The following is a 22616-nucleotide window of genomic DNA, read 5'->3' on the forward strand; positions in this document are numbered from 1 at the left end:
TTTAAACTGTTTGCTGTTCAAGAACAGCCCTACAGTGTTTCTCGCAGCAAAGAAACCTTTAACTTAGGGAGCCTTTTAGAATTAGTGCTGAGAGCAAGCCCAGAATGACTTGAGTTCACTGCAATTTGCCCTTTTGTCATCCATGTGTGTATTGTCTGGGAATGCTTATGATGTCTTTAGAACAAACACACAGTTGAATCTTGATTAGCAGACCTTCGTGACCATGTTATTGTTGAAAGTTTATACTCAGGATTCTAAGTAAAAACCCAGAAAGTTGATGGCTTTTCTGTCATTATAATGAGGATACATTGCGGAGCCTTACACAAATCTTTAAACATCTGTCTGTATATACCCATCTGCAGAAAGGAAGAGTATTATTTTTCAAATCATATTTATTGAGTGGTGCTTTTTAATACAAAATGTTTATAAAGAAGAAAGTATATGGCACACAGTCTCATTGCTCAGATAATCCCTATTTTTTTCAAAAAAGGAGTAAAATATGCATGTAGTTTAAAAAAATTCAAAGTGCAAAAGGGTATGTAATAAAATGTAAGAACCTTCTCTCATCCCTTCAATCCAGCTCCTCTCCTCAGAAGAATCTGACAGTTAACTGTGTTCATTTTAAGAAAAAGAAGGATGTGTATATTAATGAATGTATGCATATCCTTTCTTGTTTACACAAAAGGGATTATTCTATAAACAGCTGTATTCTTTGCTCTTGTCACAAAGTAGAGGCTCCCAGCTTTCCCCTCTGGGGTCTTTTCAACTTGATGGCCTCCCCCCCACAACCCTCTGCCACTCGCCTGCCATAATTCACCCAGTTGCCTAGACTCCGTGACAGACAGTGCTGTTAAATATAATTCTGTCCATGGATGGCTGTGTATTCAAAAGTAGGTGATAATATCTCTGTATCTGTCCATAGACATCTACCTTGTCTTTTTAAATTATTCCATGGTAATTCATAGTGTATTCATGTAACTAGTGTCCTGTTTATGGACATTTAGGTGGGACAGTGATTTTAAGATCACATTTACAAATTAAATGAGTGAGCCATTAAGAGAATGAGTCAAAGAAGTGAAGAAGGAATTATCTGGTTAATGTTGGTGAAGATTGCAGAGTAGTTAACTGTGAAGACAGATTGTTTCGATAGCATGGAATATTGCTAAACTCCTACCTCTCCCCAAACTGAAGGACTGCTGAACCTTCCTGCTACAAATTTCTCATTCCCTGACCAAGGGCTATCCCCAGGCCGACTTAGGTCACAGTTCCTTCTCCTGTGCTTCTGTAGCGCTTGGAACATCCCTCCATTAAAGCAGCAGCCTGGTTTGTTAAAATTTAGCTTTGCACCTGTAGGACGAGAAGTGCATGTTACCATCTCTGTATATCCCCTGCACCTGGGTGTTCCAGATGCTCAAGGGGGATATAGAGAAAGTGATCTTAGTGGGGTGTCTTGCTAAACATCAGTAGCCTAATCACAACTGCTTCTTTGCTTGAGCCTTCCACTCTAGTTTTTCTTCAAAGGGTGTCAGTGCCTCTCCACACTGGGTTTTATATAGCAGAGTTTGCTCTGGTTCTCAGCCCTCTATGAGTTGTGAAGCTGTTTGCTCAGCACAGAGCCCAAAGAGCCGAAGGAGAGCCCGCCCCCCCCCCCCCAAGCTCTTTCCTTGGGACTTTATTCAACTTGAAGACCATCTATTTCCCTTCCCTACCACCATGATTCACCCGGTTGCCTAGACTCTGTGACAGGCAGTGCTGCTGAATATAATTCTGCCAATAGGTGGCTGTATATTCAAAAGTAGGGGGTAATTATATCCTTACAGCCTCTGGTAATAAATCTTTTACATTTTAGGTTTTTGTTGTTGTTGTTTTTTTAGGTAAAACAGAATACCCCATTCAATATGATAATTGAGGCCGTTATCACAAAATAGTTAATTATGGAGGTGGGAGAGAAGGCTGTTAAAAGAAATTACTTGATAGCTGTCTTTATCCCTTTTTAATTTTTCTTCTTTGCCCTTGGTTTGAGGCTGTCACACCTTGATAGTGCATTTTAGCAAAATGCCAAAGCCGTCCTTCAATTATTTGCCCAGCCCTCTCCCTCTATTCCTGGATCCTGATTTAGACTATAAACCAGTGGATTTGGCAAGGATTTCCTTAAGCATTACATTCAAGCTTATCAAATATTTGGAAGTCTTATGGATATGTTTGCACATAAGAAGTGCCTTGGGTTTTAATAATTTGCACATTAAAACTTAGATTCTAGATTTAAAATGTCCCATGAATAGACTTTTAGAATGTTTTCTGCCTCTTGGAATTTTATACTTATTTTAATCTAATTTTTAAAAAGTTCTTGTTTATTGTGTTGGCTAGCTCCTCTTTGTGAAAATATTTATAAGGCACGCATAGAATTCAAACACTAAGAGTCAGGATGGACTGGTCTGTGCTTCTATCAAACCCCAAGTCTCAGTAGCTTAGAACAGCAGAAGTTTCTTTTTTACCCATGCTAGGTATCTTAGTGTGTCAGCTGGAGGCTCAGCTTCATGCTGTCCTTACTCCAGGACCCTGGCTGAAGGAGCAGACCTCTCTCTGCACATTGTCTATGTCCATGTCAGAGGAAAGGGGAGAATCACACACTGACTCTTAAAGCTTCCATTGAGGGGGCTCACATTTCATTGGCCAAAGCAAGTCACGTGGCCACACCTGACTCCAGGGGTCAGGGAAGTACAACTAGACGGTGCTCAGAGGGAAAACCAGAAGTACCTGGTGAATGGTGCAAATGATATAGCCGTGGCGTCTTATGTCTTCGTGGGCAGACCTACAGTACTGCCTGGCCTAGAGTTAAGTGTTGCTGGGAAGCTGGATAGCAAGGTGCCTGAGGGCATGGACACTGAGTCAGAGTGCCTGGACTTGAATGCTGGCACTGTCGCTTACTAGCCAGTTAAACCTGAGCGAGCGGCTTTATCTTTTTAATCTTTAATTTTCCTCACCTGAAATAGCATTCGTTTAGAGAGTTGTGAGGATTAAATGAAATCGTTGTTATAAAGTTCGTTGTGTAAAGTCTTTAACGTGCAAACAATAGCCGTCCTTAGAATTGAGTGCTTGTTAATTTGAGTTATTTGAAGGTTACTGCTCACAGGTTTTCCCCCTTTTAGTACATACCATCCAACCAAAGCCAAAGAAGGGATAAGAGTCAAGGAGTTGCTTTTAAGCCTTGTTGATAGGAGAGGTGGACAAACAAAATCTATTTTGTTTTCCCCTTTTAGTACATACCATCCAACCAAAGCCAAAGAAGGGATAAGAGTCAAGGAGTTGCTTTTAAGCCTTGTTGATAGGAGAGGTGGACAAACAAAATCTATTTTGTTTTCCCCTTTTAGTACATACCATCCAACCAAAGCCAAAGAAGGGATAAGAGTCAAGGAGTTGCTTTTAAGCCTTGTTGATAGGAGAGGTGGACATCCTACCTGGCTGAGTCGGTTTTACTAAAATCATTGAAGACTCCCATCCTAGGATCATCTTTGTGAGGAAAATTTGGATATGCCTATTAATTCCTGGTGATTTTCTTTCTTTTTTTTTTTAAAGACACATTGATTCAGCGTCATGGTCAGACTATTACGTTTAGCAATCAACAGCATGGGTGAAAAAAAAAAATCTACATTAAAACCCTTTGTTGGAGTGCTTTACACTTTCCACAGAACAGAAACTAAAATAACCTGTTACACAATTAGTCACAAATACAGTCCTTGAGTTTTTTGCCCATACACATGAGTATTGTCTAAAACATGTCTTCTTTGTAGCAGCTCGGCCCTGCCACCACTGTGCTTGGCTGAGTTTACAAATCTGTTGTAACCTGTAGCTTCCCTGTCACTTTTCGGGCTCTCCTCTCCTGCTAAGCTTTGTTTCCTGGAAGTAATGAAAACCTTTTGCCGCTGCCATAGCTACTGCTGCTGCTGGAACCACCATAGCCACCTTGGTTTCGTGGTTTGGCAAAGTATTGGCCTCCACCACCATAGGGGCCAGAGCTTCTGCCTCCAAAATTTCCTCCTTTCATGGGTCCAAAATTGGAGGATTGGTTGTTGTAATTGTCAAAATCATTATAGCTTCCGCCACCTCCAAAGTTGCTTCCATCATTACCAAATCCGTTATAGCCATCCCCACTGCCACCATATCCACCACCACCTCAACTGCCACCAAAGCCACCTCGACCACTGAAGTTCCCTCCACGACCAAAGTTGTCATTTCCACCAAAACTACCCCCACGACCACCACCAAAGTCTCCAGAACCACCTCGACCTCTTTGGCTGGATGAAGCACTAGCCATCTCTTGCTTAGATAGGGCTTTCCTTACTTCACAGTTGTGGCCATTCACAGTATGGTATTCTTGAATGGCAGTCTTGTCTACAGAGTCATGGTCATCAAATGTTACAAAAGCAAAACCTCTCTTTTTGCCACTGCCTCCGTCAGTCATGATCTTGATCACTTCAGTTTTCCCATACTGTTCAAAATAATCTCTTAGATGATGTTCTGCAGTGTAAAAATCCTTTTCACGGTTAAGTGGGCACCAGGTCTTTGAGAATCTTCTCTTGAGATAGCCCTCTTTGGTTCCACAACTCTTCCACCCATCTTGTGTGGCCTTGCATTCATGGTTGCATCCACCTCCTCCACAGTGGCATACATGACAAATCCAAAGACTCTGGAGCGCTTGGTGTTTGGATCTCTCATTACCACACAGTCCGTAAGCATTCCCCGTTGCTCAGAATGGCTCCTCAGACTCATCGGTTGTTTCAAAGCTCAAACCTCCAATGAAGGGCTTCCGCAGCTGTTCAGGCTCTTTGGGAGACTCTGACTTAGAAATGACGGTGGTAGGAGGGGAGACTAACGATTATTACTCGGCAGTGTCCACGGGCAGACCCTGGTGATTTTCTCATATGTCTCACTCTAGCTCCGAGTCAAGATCTCCACTGAAGTTGGCATCACGAATGTTGATCTCTCCACTGTGGATAAGGATCAGAGCATTGCACCCAAAACCACCCGGTAGGTGGGGTGCCTTCTCGGCGCAGGGGGAGCCCAGGCTTGCTCTGAGAGGAGCACGCCCAGGCACTGAGCCCCGTTTGTGTCAGCAGCGACCCAGCTTGCACCCACAATTAAAGAGGTTCCAGTTTTGCTGGCACTGCGCCAAGTAGCATCCCGGCAGATTTGGGGCTTGTCTATATGGGTGGTCCGTCCACAATGGAATAGGCAACATCTGAGTCCAAATCAGCTATGCTACCAAGCACGTTATTTAGTTCTTATGACTTTGTTCTTTTTTTTTTTAAAGACAAGACTTTGTCAATGAAGGAAGCAGTGTGTTTATATTTTGGTATAATCTCTTTATCTTCATAGTCCTGAATCTGCTTTTAGTGGCCTCATGACAACTCACTTTGGCCCACAGTGGGTCTGAAATTGGTTGGAGGCCTCAGAGGCCCTTAGAGTTGAGATGGCAGATACTTAGTACTGGGGCTGTGAATTCCTTTCTCACGTTCGTCAGTCAAAGCATTTGCTCCTGCTGTACTCAGAATCTTTTTTTAACACCAACTTCTAGATAACCGTTGGCAGTTGATTAGAGGGGGGCCAGAGCACTGTGTGAAGTCTATTTGTCAGCCCTCTCCCAGATCCTTGTTTTTGGGGAGCCCATCTAGACCCCTGGTATAGTTCGGACCCCAGCTTTACTCACCTAGGTGGCTCTAGCTGCCAGAGAAGGAAGGTGAACCCTCAAGGCCATTATGAAGACAGAAGATGTTAGCCAGAGCCTAGAAGCTAAGCATTCACTCCTTTTAAGTCCTCTGAAAGGGCTGGGCTTTCTGCCTCTGGCTTAGTTACCTTCAGTGACATTGGAGATGAGAGCACTGTCGAGAATCCACGGAAGTAATGTTGTGAGGATGCTTTGCAAAGTTTAATCCTCTATACAAATGAAGAGTTGGTATTGCTCACAAGTAAATATAAAGCCCAAGTATAAAATATAGCCAGGTGTGGGCTCTAGAGCCATTTGGCTTGGTTTTTCCCCAGGCCATCTTACCCTTCCATCCCAGGAGATGGCTGTGGAAAGAACAGTTTTTTCATCAAGTCTGCCTTTTGAGAAAATGACTTTTTAAAACCCAATTTCAGGCAGAAAAATACATTGAAACTGTGTCCAGGAAAAAAAATACAGCATAAAAAAAAAGAAAAAGGGATGAGTGCTCTTCTTTGCTTTGCGTCTCCTACCCCCTCATCTCCCAACCTCGCTCACACGTAACTGCCAACATCAACGCCATGATGATTTCCCCTGGAGGTCTCGCCCGCCCGGCTCTCCACTCCACCTGCGTGCGTGCGCCCCACTGGTGCCTGACGTGGTGGAGCTGACATCCTTACCCTTAGGTCCTTGAAGGGAAAGCCTGGAGCGATTGTATGTAGCATTTCCCCAGACCCCGAGGAGTTTATTCTGTACTTTTCTCATCCTGGCTCCCTCAGTGCAGTTTGCCCTCCAGCCACAGACAGCTTCTCTCCTCCTGTCTGTCCACAGCAGGAAAGTGTTCCAGTGGGAGAGGGAGGATTAGGCAGTGAAGTGCCGTTTGTCTTTTTTATTCCGTTCTCAGAGATCTGCAGATCCTCTCTGAAGACTTGCTGTATACATGTCTCTTTCAGGGTGACCTACCCAGCGAAAGCCAAGGGCACATTCATCGCAGACAGCCACCAGAACTTTGCTTTGTTCTTCCAGCTGGTAGATGTGAACACTGGTGCTGAACTCACCCCTCACCAGGTCAGGAGAAGGCCCAGGTGCTTCTCTTCGTCTGCAACATTAACGCACGCCAGGGTTGTTGGTGTGGTGTATACAGTCCTAATTCCTGCTTCTGGGTCTTCACTCTGGACCCTGATGGTCCATCACATTCTCCCACATGACACTGTCCCCTCATATACTGGTGGTAACCCTGAACGTGGAAGACACCGTTCTTTTTAAAAGATCAGCCGGTATCGAGAAGATATATTTAAGGCAGATTAGCACTTAATTGAGGCTTTTTTCTTTCTGAGGAAAAAAACAAAACAGATTGAAATAATTTTGAAAAAGGAAAACCTAGGCAGTAGGCCCAAAGCGTTTAGTTCTGACCACAGCAGAGTTTGTGGGAATCGGAAGAATAGCCCTTTTTAACTTGTGTCTGCCTTGTATTATGAAAGAAACAGCTTTCGTTTTTGTTTTCCATATATAAAATAATGATAATTGTTATTTAAAAGATTTTCAAATCATACCCTTTCCCCAGAGAATCTGATATGGCCCCTTGTCTTTTATGACACCTTCTACCCCACCTCTGTCATCCCCCTTGATTGAGAATAACTGCTCTCAGCCCTTCCCCATCCATGGCAGTATTATAAAGGGAAATTTAGGTAAATACTTTGCTGGAAGACGGGAAAGAGCATGGGACCTGGTGGCCTTGGTTTAGGTGCTTTGTAGGGATACTTGAGCAAGAGCTATAGCAGACTCGAGTTCGTGCCGAGAGATAGGTTCAGAGCAGATGACTGAGGTGAGTGGATTCACTTGGAAGCCTTTTGCTTTCTGTCTCTTCTAGCTCCAACTGCTACACATGTGCCGGGGCCCCAGAGTGGCTGCTCCCAGAACCACCACCCTGGCACTTCTCTGCTCCTCTCCCCTCCACCCCCAGCTCCAGAGAGCTCCAGAGAGCTCAGTCAGGGCATTTAGCCATGGCTCACTGGCTCAAAGCACTTCAACCTGTTAGCATTTCCCAGCTCCTTTTCAGAATGACATTTGCCAACAAAACAGCACAAGGGAGGAAAGAATGTGAAGAGAAGAAATCACGAGACTAAATTGGTGGGATTAGGGCTAGGACAGGGAGAGTTAGTGAGGAAGTGTGACTTTAACTGAATACTTGTCTCACCCAAGATCATACCTCAGAACCATGGCATAGAGACCTCACAGGTAGAGCCTGCATTCTGCAGGTGAGCCTGGCTGCCGCCTGCCCTTGGCTATGGCAGGAGGAAGCATCCGGGCTCCTAAATCCCATTCTTGGCCAAGACTGCCATAGTCAGGATGCTTCACATCTTTGGGCCCTTTCCCTGAATACTTTGATGGTTGTTCTTTGTTGCCCAGGTGTAAAGTAACAAATGAGATTTACATTTTTTCCCATGGATCCAGCGCTGAATTGTGTGACCATGGCAACTCATTTAATCCTCATGCCTTATGATCTGTTAAATGGAACCAATCTACCTGTCTTGTTCAATTCTTTATTTTGAAACACCTGAGAGAAAAGCTCTGCGTGGATGTTAAATTTTGCTGCAATTCTAATATGCAGAAGCCTTAGTTTCTCGTGCCACTGGCCGGGGTAAGGTGATTAGGCTTGAACCATCGCGCTGATGAGAATCTCAGCTACTGTTTGTTGACTGGCTAGCATCATACCAGGCCCAGCACTAAATGCTTTGCATTCATCATTGTGAATCTTGACACAGATGCACCACCATCTTTCTCTCGTAAAGATGAAGGGCTCAAGGCCCGAGGAGGTTACGTAACATGTAAATCTGCCTGTCTTCAGAGCCTGGGCTCTCTCTGTGACACCAGGCTGCTCTGCTCAGTTAGAACTCTGCCTTGCTATCAATCCCCAAGCCTCTTCCACTAAATCTTTAGCTGGAGGCACTAGGAAATTGAAAATGGGCCTCTTACAGTTCCACCTCATTTCCCTTCTTTTCACCCTCTGGTGAAGAAGTTAATTGGGCAGCAAAGTGGCCAAAAGGCTGGCAGGAAGAAGAAATTGCAGCGGCAGCAAAGAGCTTAAATCATCCCCAAACTGGGCATTCAGCCTCCAAGTAGTTGAGAATTAGCTGGACCCCTAAGTTAAATTTCTTATACTAACAAAAAGTGAGCCCTGCTCTCGGGGCTGGAGCCGAGAGTGGGACGCTCACCCCTTCCTCTTGCTTGGGCAAGTCTGGCGGATCCCAGAGCTCCCACTGCGACAAAAGAGCCAACAGTCTGCTGCCTTGTTGATTCGGTGCTGGGCGTAGAGGGAGTTTTGAAATGATCAGATTAAAGACTGTAGTACTGTTCCATCCAGACATTTGTCCGACTCCATAACCAGAAGACGGGCCAGGAAGTGGTGTTCGTTGCTGAGCCGGACAGCAAGAATGTGTACAAGTTTGAACTGGATACCTCCGAGAGAAAGATCGAATTTGACTCTGCGTCCGGCACCTACACTCTCTATCTGATCATCGGGGATGCCACTTTGAAGAACCCAATCCTTTGGAATGTGGTATGTGCCCAGATGCACCTTGACCAAGGCAAGAGTGGCTGTGCCACCCACAGAGACAGCTTTTTTTCCCCCTAGCCTTGTCTGTGCAGGACAGTAAATAGGCCTGGTGAGGTGAGGGGCTGTGCTCTTTTCCACTAGAAGTCTTAGGGGTATGCACATGGCCCGGCACCTAGTGCTTGATAAGTAGTAATTGAGTGAGTGAATGGAGCCTAAATTTGCCCTCGTGGTTCCTAGCGAGTTTCTAGAAAAGTTACACTTGAAGGAGGTTTTCATTTTAGAGCAAAATGCTATAGGGAATCCATAGATGTAAGAGATAAAGTCCCCGGTCTTTGAGACGCGGTACAGCCTTAGGGTGGGGTGGGAGAGGGTAAGAGTTGAGTTGTGATAATTCAGGATGGTTTGGGATAGTGAGTTGTAGAATATGCAAGATGCTCATAAACTATTAACCAACATTTGCCTACTGTGTTATAGTTTACATAGTGCTTCTCACCTATATATCTCACCTTTGATTGGTGTGATGAGAGACAAACTCGAAAGATCACATTCGAGCTAGGGGTTGAAGAATTGCAAGGTTTATCAGAGTAGTATCTGGGGGCCGTGGAATGATCGTTAGGGAAGAGCCTGCAGAAGGTGCTTTCGGTGAGACCTAAATGGGTCCATTTTGCTGGAGTACCTGAGTCTGGTCAAGAGCAGGAGGTGGTTGGAAAGCTAGCAGAGGCCAAAGCGCAGGCCTCGAACGGTGGCCGCTCCCTCTGCAAGACGAAGGGGCAGCTGTATTTCTTTGCGTTGTAGGCAAAGCTTTTTTTCTTCTCCTGGACTTTGGGCTCTTTTCTGTACAAGAGCACATTTTCTTTTCTTTCTTTCTTTTTTTTTTTTTTTTTCTGTGACTAAATCACACTTCCCAGGGACACCAAGCAGTTTCTGATTGCAACTGTAACAGCCTGAATACCAGCTGGGATTTTTGTATTAAGCAGCTCTGTGGGGCTCACCAGACCAGTAGAAAATTGGAACTCTTGCTCTGAAAAGCATTTTCAACAAATACTTGTTTTGTTCTTGAAATTTTTACTGCCCCAATTTGTCAGCTAATGGATCAGAAGTGATTGGACTGCTTGGAGCTATTTTCAGTTATGGTCCTGGATGTGAGTTAGAGGAGGCTACCCTGCTGATGAGTTTCAACCCCTTCTCTGCCCTTGCCTTTAAAAACTGCCTTTATTTTTTTAGGCTGATGTGGTCATCAAGTTCCCTGAAGAAGATGCTCCCTCGACTGTCCTGTCCAAGAACCTTTTCACCCCCAAACAGGAAATTCAGGTATCAGAAGCCTAGGGGCTCCTGCACTAAACATGGAGGGGAAACATGAAACGGGCAGTAAACGCCTGGGCTGCAGTTCTGGCTTCTTCTTTAGCCCGTTCATACAGTATTTTATAATGTGGGCTTCACCACCCTGTGAATTAGGACAAATATCAGTCCCATCCTAGAGCTTGAAGAAACAGATTCAGAGCCCAGTGTCCAGCTTCCTGAAAGTAGATAGTTAGACACAAAATAAGAGGCTGTTTTTCCTAAGCATCCAGGAGATTCAGCCTTAAGCTGGCTGCTTGAGAGCTACAGCACGGGTCGGTTTGGCTTTCTTCCTCTCTGCTCCTAAAGAAATCAGGGCTGTTGGGACCTCTAGGTGGAAAACTCACCTGGGCAGGAGGACAGGGCTTTCCTCCCCCAGGCAATCCTCTCTGCAAAGATTCACCTTCTGTGCACACAGTTAGCAGTCTCTGCCCAGCTCAGCTCATGAGACTGTGGTGAGCATCAAAATAGGTAACCAGGGGCCCCTGGGTGGCTCAGTCATTAAGTGTCTGCCTTCGGCTCAGGTTGGGATTGAGCCCCGCATTGGGCTCCCTGCCCTGTGGGGAAGCCTGCTTCTCCCTCTCCCACTCCCCCTGCTTGTGTTCCCTCTCTTCGCTGTGTCTCTCTGTCAAATAAATAAATAAAATCTTTTAAAAAAGGAAAAAAAAGTAGGTAACCAAAAAGGAAAGAAAGACTTTGAAAAGTTTCTAAAACATTTTACAAAATAAACATAAACAAAATGAAATAAACCTAGTAATTGTTAAGCAGTTTGAGCCACTGGTTAAGGAAATGGAGGTGGACGCACTCAGTGGGCTGTTTTGCAGTCATGAGAAATAATCATACTGTAGTAACGTGGAAACTATTCAGACCACATATGAATTAATGTTGAAATGTTTCAGGCAGACTACTTACTCCTTTTTCACTAATAAAAAAAAGGACAAGGGCCCAAAGGGTGTTGTAATAGGATTCTTTTTGAAATCCTCCTAATGTTGATATAGCATTGTTTAAGATTGTCAAATGCAGTGAAATTGTAGAAGGTACGACCGTGATGATGAGGGGTGCTGCCTGAGTTGTAGGGTGGACTAGGCGGCAGCAACTGCCAGGACAGTGTTAGAGATCCCTTAATGGCAGCGGCAGCAAAGACGATCTGAGGCGAAAATTTGGGAACAGGACTCCCAGGTGGGGCTGCCTCATCATGGAGCTGGGTTGGCTGGACATTGGCAAGGAACGACAGTTACAAGTTTATGCATTGGAAGAAAGTCTGTAAAAAAGTTAAATTTGCATGTGTCAGAGCTTACAAAGCATAGTCAGATGCCCTATTACATTTGGTCTTACAGCCTCCTTACAGGCCTAATAGGATGGTCATCGCCCCCAACTTTCCAGCTAGAAATTGAGGCAAAGATTGGTAAAGCAACTTGCCCCTTTACTTGGGCCCAGATAGAAGTCTCTGGACTCCCAGTCCATCCCTGCTTTTGCTCGATGACACTATCTAGATGAGCTTCCCAAAGATCTTCATGTAGAGTTTCTCAGAAAAAAAAACAAATAAAACAAAGAAATACCAGAGCAATGCTTGCCCAGCTTTCTGGTTCAATTCCAGAAATCGGGCAGAACAAGGAAGGGAGAAAGTTTATTTAGGGCTTCCTTAGAGCCATGGGCTGGATGCAGAAGGGGTGAGTTATGGTTGGAACCATCCATAGTGAGGCTTTTTTAAATTGTAAAGGAGAGTGAGGTTACCCCAGTTACCTAACTTAAGTCGGGCAGCAGCATATGATACTACCACCCTAGGAACCCAGAAGCATTATGAAATTCAGAGTCCTGCCTTGGATGTCTGTCACCTAAACCATCCATATACCTGGGCACCTTCTTTTTGTTTTAAGATTTTTATTTATTTATTTGAGAAAGAGAGAGAGATGATGAGTGCGGCAAAGGGCAGAGGGATGTGCTGAGTGAGGAGCCCAATGCAGGGCTAGATCCCAGGACCCTGTGATCAGGACCTAAGCCAAAGTCAAATGTTTAACTGAGCCACCCAGGTCCCCCCACCTCCCCCGCAGGCACCCTCTTTGACAGTAGGCAAATGCCATTGGATGGGTTGTATTTTCTAACTTCTAAATGGCAATGAGTCTTTGAGGGAAAAAGAGGGTTGACCAAGTAGTGAGCTGGCACTGGTGTCTTTGGAAGAAGACCTCTGGGATTAGAAGCCAGCACTGAGAAGAGGCAAAAGGCCAAGTGTCCACTCTGCCAGGAGGGTGTAGCCCCTGGGAAGCATTTCTTCTTGACTGTCATTGGCATTTTGGTCCCTGGTGTCCATGGCAGCCCCTGCTGGGAAGGGCACATTCTTCAACACTCTTGGTATGTCTTCTTTCGGCAGCACCTGTTCCGAGAGCCTGAGAAGAGACCCCCCACGGTGGTGTCCAATACATTCACCGCCCTGATCCTCTCGCCCTTGCTCCTGCTCTTTGCTCTGGTGAGTAGCTGTAATTAGCATGGGCAGCGTGTGTCTGGCGCCAGACTCAGCAGATGTAGCTGTTCTAAAGGAGGCTTTGTGCTCTTGCCTCAGCACAGCTCCAGAGGGGTCCAGCAGCTGTGACCTGAACCGATGGTCAAAAAATTTTAGAATAACTAAAATTCCCCACTCCGAGGGAGCAGCCAAGTAAACTGATCCATTAATGAAGGGCATGAGAAAGTCCCTAACAGCCACTAAAAACGATAAAAGTACATGGATTCGGATGCTCTGTAAGAGTGTTCACATGAGGTCAAGTGTGGAAAAAGCAAGGCCCAGTGCTGATAGCTCTATAAAAGCAGGGTACAGAGGCAGTGCATTTCAGCATTTGGAGCCTAAAACTGTAAACAACCTAAAGTCCTCATAAAAGCTAGTGTTAAATAAATTATGGCACATCATATAATGGGATAATAGGCAAGTTTATTAAAAGAATGGATAAGGGCGCCTGGGTGGCTCAGTCGTTAAGCGTCTGCCTTCGGCTCAGGTCATGATCCCAGGGTCCTGGGATCGAGCCCCGCATCTGGCTCCCCTGCTCAGCGGGAAGCCTGCTTCTCCCTCTCCCACTCCCCCTGCTTGTGTTCCCTGTCTCGCTGTGTCTCTCTCTGTCAAATAAATAAATAAAATCTTTAAAAAAAAAAAAGAAAAGAATGGATAGATTTATATGCTGATATGACAAGATTGCCATGATGTCTTACTGAGTGAAGCAGGGCAGGGGTAGGATAGTATGTTTGTATGATCCTCTTTGTGTAAAAACGTTAAAAAGGCATTATCGGTTAGTGTCGGTCACCTCCCAAGAGAGGACCTTTTAGGCAGTACAAAGGAAGGAAATTTTTATACTTTAATATACTATTTGAATTTTTTTTTAACCAATTTTTTTCTTTGTCTCTCTTTAAAAATTATGAGATGCATATCCTCAAAGTTCAGAGAACTTTGAGAACTGCATGGAAAACTCAGTAGCTCTTACTTTTGGGAGGTTAGTTGCCTGTGTTCCTAATTCGTTTATTGATTTCAGTAAAGTAATTATTGGTCAGTCTAAATCTGGAAGGCACGGCATGATCTTTCAGCAACCCAGTGTTGAGTAGGTGCACATGTTCTCATATTTGAGTGATCAGAATTCCAAAAGGCACAGAACCCGGAGCAAGAGCGCGCACCCTGCCGGCTTATCTTACCCGTACTTAGAGGAATTAGGCGGAGTGCCAGTGACTTCATCATAAATGTGGTCTCTGACCTTTCGGCTTCGTGGTTTCACCTGCTTTAAAATAGAAAAGTTTGCTGTCATTAAAAAGGATGTTCAGGTTTGAGCTACCCAAGCACATTTGAGTTACCCAAGCACACGTACCCAAGCATGTGTCGGAATGCCTTTCTAAAGAGGAAAGGGAACAATTTTTTTCCCGAGTACTTATAATAGGGTGGTTGTCACTTGGAAAAATTTCCTGTCCTTCAAGTGTGCATGAAGTTTTAAGCCCTTGGGGCTGTTCATTGGATTAGCATTGACGTGGCATGTGTTGTCTTCCCTTTCAAGTTCTAATGTCTTTTTAATTTATTTCTCCCCATCGTTCAGTGGATCCGGATTGGTGCCAATGTCTCCAACTTCACTTTTGCTCCAAGCACGATCATCTTTCACCTGGGACATGCTGGTAAGCACCCCAGGCTGCTAATTCCATTTAACCTCCTCTGACATTTGGCCCGCCCACGCGAAAGCCCTGTTAAGTAGACCCACAACCTATTAACTATATAATGACTTAATAGCATAACATTTCCCGCTTCCTCCCGGCCTTTTAGGACAGTTAATATGATGATAAACCTGTTTGGTCCATCAGCTTAGAACAGCTGTCATTATTTTGGGTTTCATTGTGCTAGGCTGCTGGTGGCTTGCCATTTACCCCTACTCAATAGCCTTGTTCATTTCCAGAGATTACTCACTTATTGTAGTTTTACATTGAGCCATCTTCCTGGATGAAGAGCATTAATGCAATTTCCAAAGGTTATCTTTCCCCACTGTATATCGATCTTCACGTTTGCTGGCGGCTGTGTCTGGACAGTAGTAGAAAACAGTTTCTTCCACAATTGGACACACTGTTCTGCATTGTTCTCTTGAGAACTCCGTACCTAAACATAACAAGACAGTAAATTCACAAATCAGCTAAGCATTTCAGAGACGTTTGACCCTGTTGCATCTGTGGTGCCTTGCATTTTACTGAGACTTCAGTATTCTTTTTTTTCTTTTTAAGATTTTATTTATTTATTTATTTAGATTTTATTTATTTGAGAGAGAGTGAGTAAGAGAAAGAGAGAATGCACACAAGTAGGGGCAGAGGGAGAGGGAGAAGCAGACTCCCCACTGAGCAGGGAGCCCAACGCGTGGCTCAATCCCAGAACCCTGGGATCACGACCTGAGCCAAAGGCAGAGGCTTAACCAACGGAGCCACCCAGGTGGCCCGAGACTTCAATAGTCTTTTCTGATTTCGTTGACTCTTTCAGGAGTAACCCTCTGTGTGTCCATAGTGTGCGGAGTCTGTGGGGCTCCACAGATGAATCACTTGAAATTCTAGGCAAATGTGTGTCTGTGTTTTTCTGGGGAAAGAGGGAGTCCATCACTTTGATCAGATTCTCACAGTGGTCCGTGACCTCAGAAATGGTTAAGAACCCCTGCTGTAGTTCATCCGTCATTCTTCTGGGCAAAATTGACCAGATGACCTTTCTCTCCAGCCCAGTTACTGGATTTGAATGATAGCCCTCCCGAGTCAGGCTGAGAACAAAACCTGAATATAAATTTGTTTAGAGCCATGACTTTCCTTGCCAGAGTGCTTTTTGTGCACATTCCCTCATTTGATTTTCATCACAACCCTGTTGGGGGTGCCCAGGGCAGGAATTATGATCCCCGTTTGACAAGTGAGAGAATGGCGGCTCAGAGAAATGGAAGTGGCTGGAAAGGGCAGAGCCTGGACCAGAACCCAGGGCTCCCAGTGCCCAGACCTGAGCCCTTTTCACTAACCCTTCCTGCCTAGTGCTCCTTGCTTCCTTCCTAGTCACACTGGCAAAATACCCTTAATCATTTTTTGTAATGGAAAGGAAATTATTCATTTATTTAATCCTGCATGCTTTTGTTCAGAATTTGAAAAATAAAATGAATCCTAAATATAATAGGATAGTCATGTTTAAAAAACAACAACAAGACTAAAAATAAAACCTACAATAAAACAGATGTGAGCTGGAACATGGAACAAGATAGTTAAAGTAGCTGAGATGCTGAGGTCTGATTTTTATGTCTGGATTTTTTGGTAGCCAAAGTAAGTATATTGAGTTATTTATTTTCTGGCATCGGATAAAAGGAATAAAACCAACTGGTCTAGAAATGGAGACTTCTTCAGAATCCAGCAGTTACTGTTCCTAACTGTCCTCTGTCCGAAGCCACTGTCACTGTCTCACTTAATTGGCTATCATGACATCTGTCCGTGCAGCGATGCTGGGGCTCATGTATGTCTATTGGACTCAGCTCAACATGTTCCAGACCCTGAAGTACCTGGCTGTCTTGGGCAGTGTGACGTTTCTGGCTGGCAATCGGATGCTGGCCCAGCAGGCAATCAAGAGGTGAGGCTTGGGGGATGGGCCAGGGACTCACAGGGGGATTAGAAATATTTTTGTCAGCTCTGCTTACCCAGCTCTTTGAACAAGGGTTTGTGGTAGAATGATTCGGATCCTTGGGGGCAAGTGTGACACCTTAATCCAGCCTTTTAAGTCAGAAAAGGGCCTTGGTGATCAGCTTTCAGTGTATTAAAACCACAGGGATTTACGCCCTGACACATTAGAATAAGAGAAGAAAATTTCTTTATGAAGATTAGAGTGGATTAGAACACGTGTGACCGAAGATTGTCGGTAATGTGCTGGCTGGTATAAAAATGTTCACTACTGCCACAGAGAATCCTGTGCTGCCCTCCTCCCAGGCCCCAGAGAATTCCTCCTCTGCAACCCCTGATGGACTCACGGACATGAGGTCTGTGCGCTTCCCAGTCCCTCCGCCACCCCGAAATTGCCGCAGGTTCTAAGAGGCCCCCAACAGGGAGCCCTGCCCAGTAGCCTCCACCACGGCCCTGACAACCAGACCACCTTAGGTTCGCACAAGCAGTCGGATGTCAGCGTGGCGGCGGCAGCTCGCCGGCAGCTTGACTTCCGCACCTGGATGAGAGGCACATTTAAATGTCACATAGGTGTTTCTCATTGATTGGACTTTATGAGAACTTGGGGCGTAAAGGTCAATAGGAAAAGGTCAGAGTTGCTTTCACCTTTGGAAGTTAACAGTTTCAGATGTGCCCTGCTTTCTCCTCCAAGACGTTTGCTGTAAGAATCGAACTCAAGAGTGTGCCCTCCAGCACGGCTCCAGTTCACTGGGTCAGATCAGAGGCTTTCTCAGAGACTGTCGGTAGGCACGAGAGCTACGTGTCTCAGCCTGCTCGAGTCTCCATTGTGAGCTTTCTGAGAGCCTCGCCTTGGAGACTGGTCCCGACGTGCTCCCTCACTTCCCTTTAGTAATCCACGTTCCGCCAGAGCGTCCCTGAGCGCCGGCCGGGGCAGCTGCTTCATTTCTCTGCCCCTCCTAGAGCCTTCACGTGGCAGCTGTGCATTGCATCTGAGAAAGAGCCAGGGATTCAGCTGTTTTTTCTAAGCAGGGGCCTGTTCCCTGGCAGCAGCCAGTCCAGGCCCCAGGGAGCCAAAGGGCTGCACTCTGTGGAGTTCTCTCTTTTCTGGAAGTTGCCCGCACGAGATGAACAAAATCAAGGGGAAGGTGAGGTAGATTTAGATCCTGCTTAGCAGGAGGTCCTAATCTGGAATCCTAAAACTGTGTACATTTTCTGAGGAGAGAGACCATGGTTCTCACCCCTCTCCAGCATGCGCACGCACACTCGCGCACACACACACACCCCTTATACAGAAAGTTAAAGCCCACTCTTCTGTTTCTGTCTTTGTGAGTCCTAGAACAAACTCTGCCACTGGGGAAATCATTGACCCTAACGGAAGCTCTGGTTGGGTGTTTGCTGCCATTTCTTTTCTCAAGCTTATTTCTCTTCCCACTGTCCTTTCTTGATTCTCAAACCCTCTTTCCTTTGGCAGGATCGCTGCAGAGCAGAGCAGTAGATTGGCAAAATATAGGACACTACGGTAAAGATGAAGGGTGGACTCATCCCAGAAGCAGGGCCCCTTTCCCATCTTGCCCACCTCGTGCATGTCAGTGTTTATCTGATTTTCAGCCCACTCGTTCCTTCCCACCTTCCCCAAGCCAAAGCTGAAATCTGGGGCCATGTTCCAACTTCCTGGACCAGGTTATGACTGGACCAGGGCAAAAATCAAAGCTCCCTGAGTTAGCCCAACTGATGGGGTAACTCTGACCTGGCTTTGACTACATTAGACTCCATCCTCCCTTATGTCCATGGGGTACCTTATAGACAGCAGCCCCTTTCTCTGTGTTTATAGGAGAGTGGAGTTGAGGATAAGACAGGCAACCTTGGACTCCTTGAATGGGGACCCCATTCAGAACATCTAAGTTGACAAAACGATGGTCCCATGGCAAATCCTGGCACACCTTGTCACTGTTTGTAGGCCTTTTTATAACACTAATCTTTGGTTGGGCCAAGCAGTATGGTTTGGTGAGACTCAATTATGAAGGACTATTGGCCATAGCTCAAAGCCAGCATCAGAACCCTGGTTCCTAAAACAAAGGGTGTAGTTCAGGGCTGCTCCCTGTGTGGCTAAAATGTCACGTGAAAGATCACCCATTCTCTAGGTATTAATCCTGGGATGAGGACGGAAGTGGAGGCAGGGTGAAGGGAAGGAAGGAGAGGGAGTGTCTGCTTCATTGATCAACTCCTCTAGACTTGGGATCAGCAAAAGTATTCCGGAAAGATAGTGTTTTAGGCTTTGCAGACCGAATGGCCTCTGTCGCAGCTGCTCAACTCTGCCACTGGTATGTGAAAGCAGGAGTAGACTGTGAACAGATGAGCATGGCTGTGTTCCAATAAAACTTTACTTTTTAAAAAGATTTTATTTATTTGAGAGAGAGAGAGAGCATGCACACAAGCTGGGAGAGGAGCAAAAGGGGAGGGAGAGGGACATGCAACCCCAAGATGAGCAGGGAGCCCGATGCAGGGCTCAATCCCATGACCCTGAGATCGTGACCTGAGCCGAAACCAAGAGTCGGACGCTTACCTGACTGAGCCACCCGGGCGCCCCCCATTACAACTTTAATTTACAAAAACAGGTGGTGGTCTGGATTTGGTGTTTTCTGACCCCTGTACTAGGCCAACAAAGAGAAGGGGGAGGTATCTGAGTTTTCATTTATGTTCCCTGATCCCTGCCAAAAAAACGGAGCCATCTAATGTTTAATCCTCTGCAAATCAGAGGGATCGACAAAAGCATAGACCATAGAGCCTTTTCACTGACGTGGGAGCAGAAGCTGGTACATCTAATCCTCAACACAGAAAGACTGCATTTGTCTTGGTTTTGTTTTTCTCGGGTTTAATCGAGGTATAATTTATATCTGGTAAAATTCACCATTTTTGTGTACAATCTGTGAATCTTGGCAAATTTACTCGATCATGTAAATACCACCTCAGTCAAGACAGACTATTTCTACACTTGAGAGAGTTCCCCTGTGTAGTCAGTCCCTTGTCCCCACCCCCATTCCCTGACATACCCAACTGGTTTTGTCCTGAATTAGAGTTGCTCTAGGATTTCACTTTTGAACTAGTCCTTTCTGCTAATTATTGAGCTCTTTAATTCTTTGAAATAATTCTGGATTGATTTTTTTTTTCTTGCTATGTAGATAGTCTACCCTCACGCTGCTGCTACCCCCAAATCACACTGCTTGAGAGAAAGGAAAAATGCTTGATCATGTGGACGTTTGGGACTTCCAGAGGTTGGGACCTAGTATTTTAAAGGAAAGTCCCTGGTAGCTAAGTGGTTTTGATCCAAGGACAGACATTGATTTGATGAGGCTTGATAGAGGGTATAACTTCTTAGCCAAGATGGTGGCTTGTGAACCACTAGCCTTTCAGCTCTTCTTCCTTCGTACTCATGCTGTCCTCTCTGCACGGACATTTCGGAGCACAACACATTTTAGTGTACCTGGATGTTGGCAGGGAATTAGGAGCACTCCCGTCAGCCCTCAGGATTAGTTCTGTGCTGTGTATGTCCCCCAGAACTACTGATTAATTGGCTTAGGGCCTGCCATCCTGTGAGACTGCAGCTCCATCACGTCCGCCCTCACCACTGGGTATAACTGCCCGCTCGGGACGGCGTGTGTGTCGGCGCTCCGCTTGCTGGAGCTGCCGAAACACTCGTTTCCTGTTTCGCCCTCCTGGTTGCACAGTGGCCGTCTGGGTTGTCATTTTCGTTCCTGTGTTTCCCCATCAGTTCTTCGAGTCTAGGGAAGGACAGCCATGGGGAAAGAAGGAATAAAGAGACTGAAAGGTTTTTATCCCCTCTTAAAATTTTTCTGTGAGCTGAGTCCCATTTTTGAGACTCATTCTTAGGTTTAGATGCTGAGGCTGACCATTGGCAGGAACATGGCAGGAGTCCTGCATGGCAGGAGTATGGTGCAGGTTTCTGTACTGAATGGCAGGATGTTGTCTTCCAAGCTCCCCAAGGGCCCCGGGCTGCTTGGCAGATCCAGAGTCTGGGAGATGGAAGACGAACATTCTTCAAGCTTTCCTTTTTCTTCCCCCTAGTTGAAATTTGCACTGTCTTTTTGGCCTTGCACTGTGAGAGGTGTGCCTGGAATTCCCTCACCTCAGAGCTCCATATGCCACTTTCTTAGTTGTCAGGTTTGTGTCATTGTTTTTTATTTACATTGTCATCAGCTATGGTTAGAACTAGCTGTCTCACAACCTCTTGTGAAATGAGCTGGGCCATAAATAAATAAAGTGGGATCTTACCAATGGCAGAGGGCCTTGGTCCCTCTGTTGTCACCAGTTAGGAACTGTAACAGTGAATTGAAACCTCGGTAATCCCGTTTGTCCCCACTTTCTTTCAGAACGGCACACTAGTGTCGGAAGAAGGAAGGAAGAAGAAAGCTGAAATGAGTGTCAAGAAAAGGAGTCAAGAACAATTCAGTTTGTAAAGAGGAATGAAGAAACTTTATTTAAACAGAAAAAAGTCAGAATTGTGGTTATACTTTTGCTTGTTGTTTCCTGTTTCCCCAACACAGAGTGGATACCTGTGAGCCCCGATACTCCGTTTCTTTGGCATGGTGCCCTAGCCAGATGCTGTGAATATTCCTAACTTAGCTGCGAGGTGTTGCATTTGAAAAGTTGAAATTTGTAACTAATCTGTTTTGGAATAAAGATAATAACAGGAACAGAGGTCTAACTGAGAGTTTGTTCGGGCTTCTGGGATCCCCAGGGCACATAACAGGAGGACTTAATTGGGAAGTACTGTTGACACGGTGGCCATGGTCTTTCTCCAGGCCTTTTTCCATTACTCCTTCTTGCCTCTTGCCTAACAGGACTGAGAATTGCCTGGAAAAGCGAGCATCCTTTCTTCTCTAGCAGTGGGCACCTTCTGTCTGCAAAGGAGCCCTGTTGGTGTCTGAAGGCCCCTCTGCTTTTGCCTTGACAGTTTGGCTTGGTGTGCAGTGGGGGAGGGGAGGAATTGTCTTAAAAGGGGGCTGAACCCATGAGTATTCTTAGGCTCAGACACATTTATGTCAGGGATGCCCCTTTTGAAGTTGTGCCGGGACCACCATCACCCAGAGGGTGTATAGTATCTGTAGAGAAGTCATAGTGAATGGTATGGTCCAGTGGATAGATCGAGTGTCAGGCAAGCCTGACACCGCTTGTTAGGGTGGTTGAGGCCGAGGGATGTGGGGCCGGGGGCTGCAGTTCTCTAAGCCTCCTCTTCTGTGGAAGAGAGATAATAACTGTGCCCACGTCGTATAACTAAAGGAGCGTCGTGCATCTGAAGTGCTTGGTTCAGTGCTTGGCACCTTCCTAATTAGCCCCTGGTTACGCACATCTACTCCTGCTCATCGCCTCTAAGTCTATTAGTTGAAACATAAATACATTCAGATAACTTTTGAAATATAGGTAATTCTAACAGTATTTACTCAATTGGTGGGGGCGGTGGAAATATGATTTTAATCAGATTGTTTTCCAACTTAGCTGGACATCCTCTACTGCCCCTCAGGTGATGTCTGATCACCCTGGCCGGTCTTCAGCAAGGGTCCTGTTAGGTCCATTTAGCCGGAAGCTCCTTCTTCCATCCACTGATCCCCACCCTGCCCCTTGGCTGTAAATTCCCACTTGCCCATGCTGTGTTCTGAATTGAGCCCGGTTCTGTACTGAGGTCTCTTTCCCCGTATTGCAGTCCTGAATGAAACCTGTTTTTACTGCTTTAACTACCATTTGACTCTGGTTTTTCTTCGACGCCACAGTGAGTGCTGGGCCTGGCTTTCTCTAAGAAGTATTAACCATGGTGGTTTAGAGTCCAGTTGACCTGCTTGATTAGCCGCTGTGCCCCTCCTCAGCCCT

At 45.6% G+C, this 22616-nt stretch overlaps 1 protein-coding gene and 1 pseudogene across 5 annotated transcripts in view; one reads left to right on the forward strand and one right to left on the reverse strand.

Moving 5' to 3' along the window:
- Nucleotides 1–21445, forward strand: part of RPN2 (ribophorin II) — a 60279-nt gene extending 38834 nt beyond the window's left edge. The window contains exons 10-18 of one of the 5 annotated variants that reach the window (XM_064573146.1): nt 4937–5028; nt 6655–6769; nt 9066–9260; nt 10482–10568; nt 12964–13059; nt 14657–14732; nt 16557–16686; nt 18205–18252; nt 21122–21445. In XM_064573146.1, the coding sequence (XP_064429216.1) occupies nt 4937–5028; nt 6655–6769; nt 9066–9260; nt 10482–10568; nt 12964–13059; nt 14657–14732; nt 16557–16686; nt 18205–18252; nt 21122–21134 (852 nt within the window). In that variant the 3' untranslated portion in view covers nt 21135–21445. Of the gene's footprint in view, nt 1–4936; nt 5029–6654; nt 6770–9065; nt 9261–10481; nt 10569–12963; nt 13060–14656; nt 14733–16556; nt 16687–18204; nt 18253–20816 lie in introns of all 5 variants that reach the window. The other 4 variants (XM_064573147.1, XM_064573149.1, XM_064573148.1 and 1 more) reach the window with 4 other exon arrangements.
- On the reverse strand, nt 3884–4752 carry LOC123850688 (heterogeneous nuclear ribonucleoprotein A1-like; annotated as a pseudogene).
- Nucleotides 21446–22616: the final 1171 nt, after the last annotated feature.

The sequence above is a fragment of the Mirounga angustirostris genome, unplaced genomic scaffold (assembly GCF_029215605.1).
Source record: "Mirounga angustirostris isolate CCGP_5_RB_7025 unplaced genomic scaffold, mMirAng1.0.hap1 SCAF_10, whole genome shotgun sequence".
Taxonomy (NCBI): Eukaryota; Metazoa; Chordata; class Mammalia; order Carnivora; family Phocidae; genus Mirounga; species Mirounga angustirostris.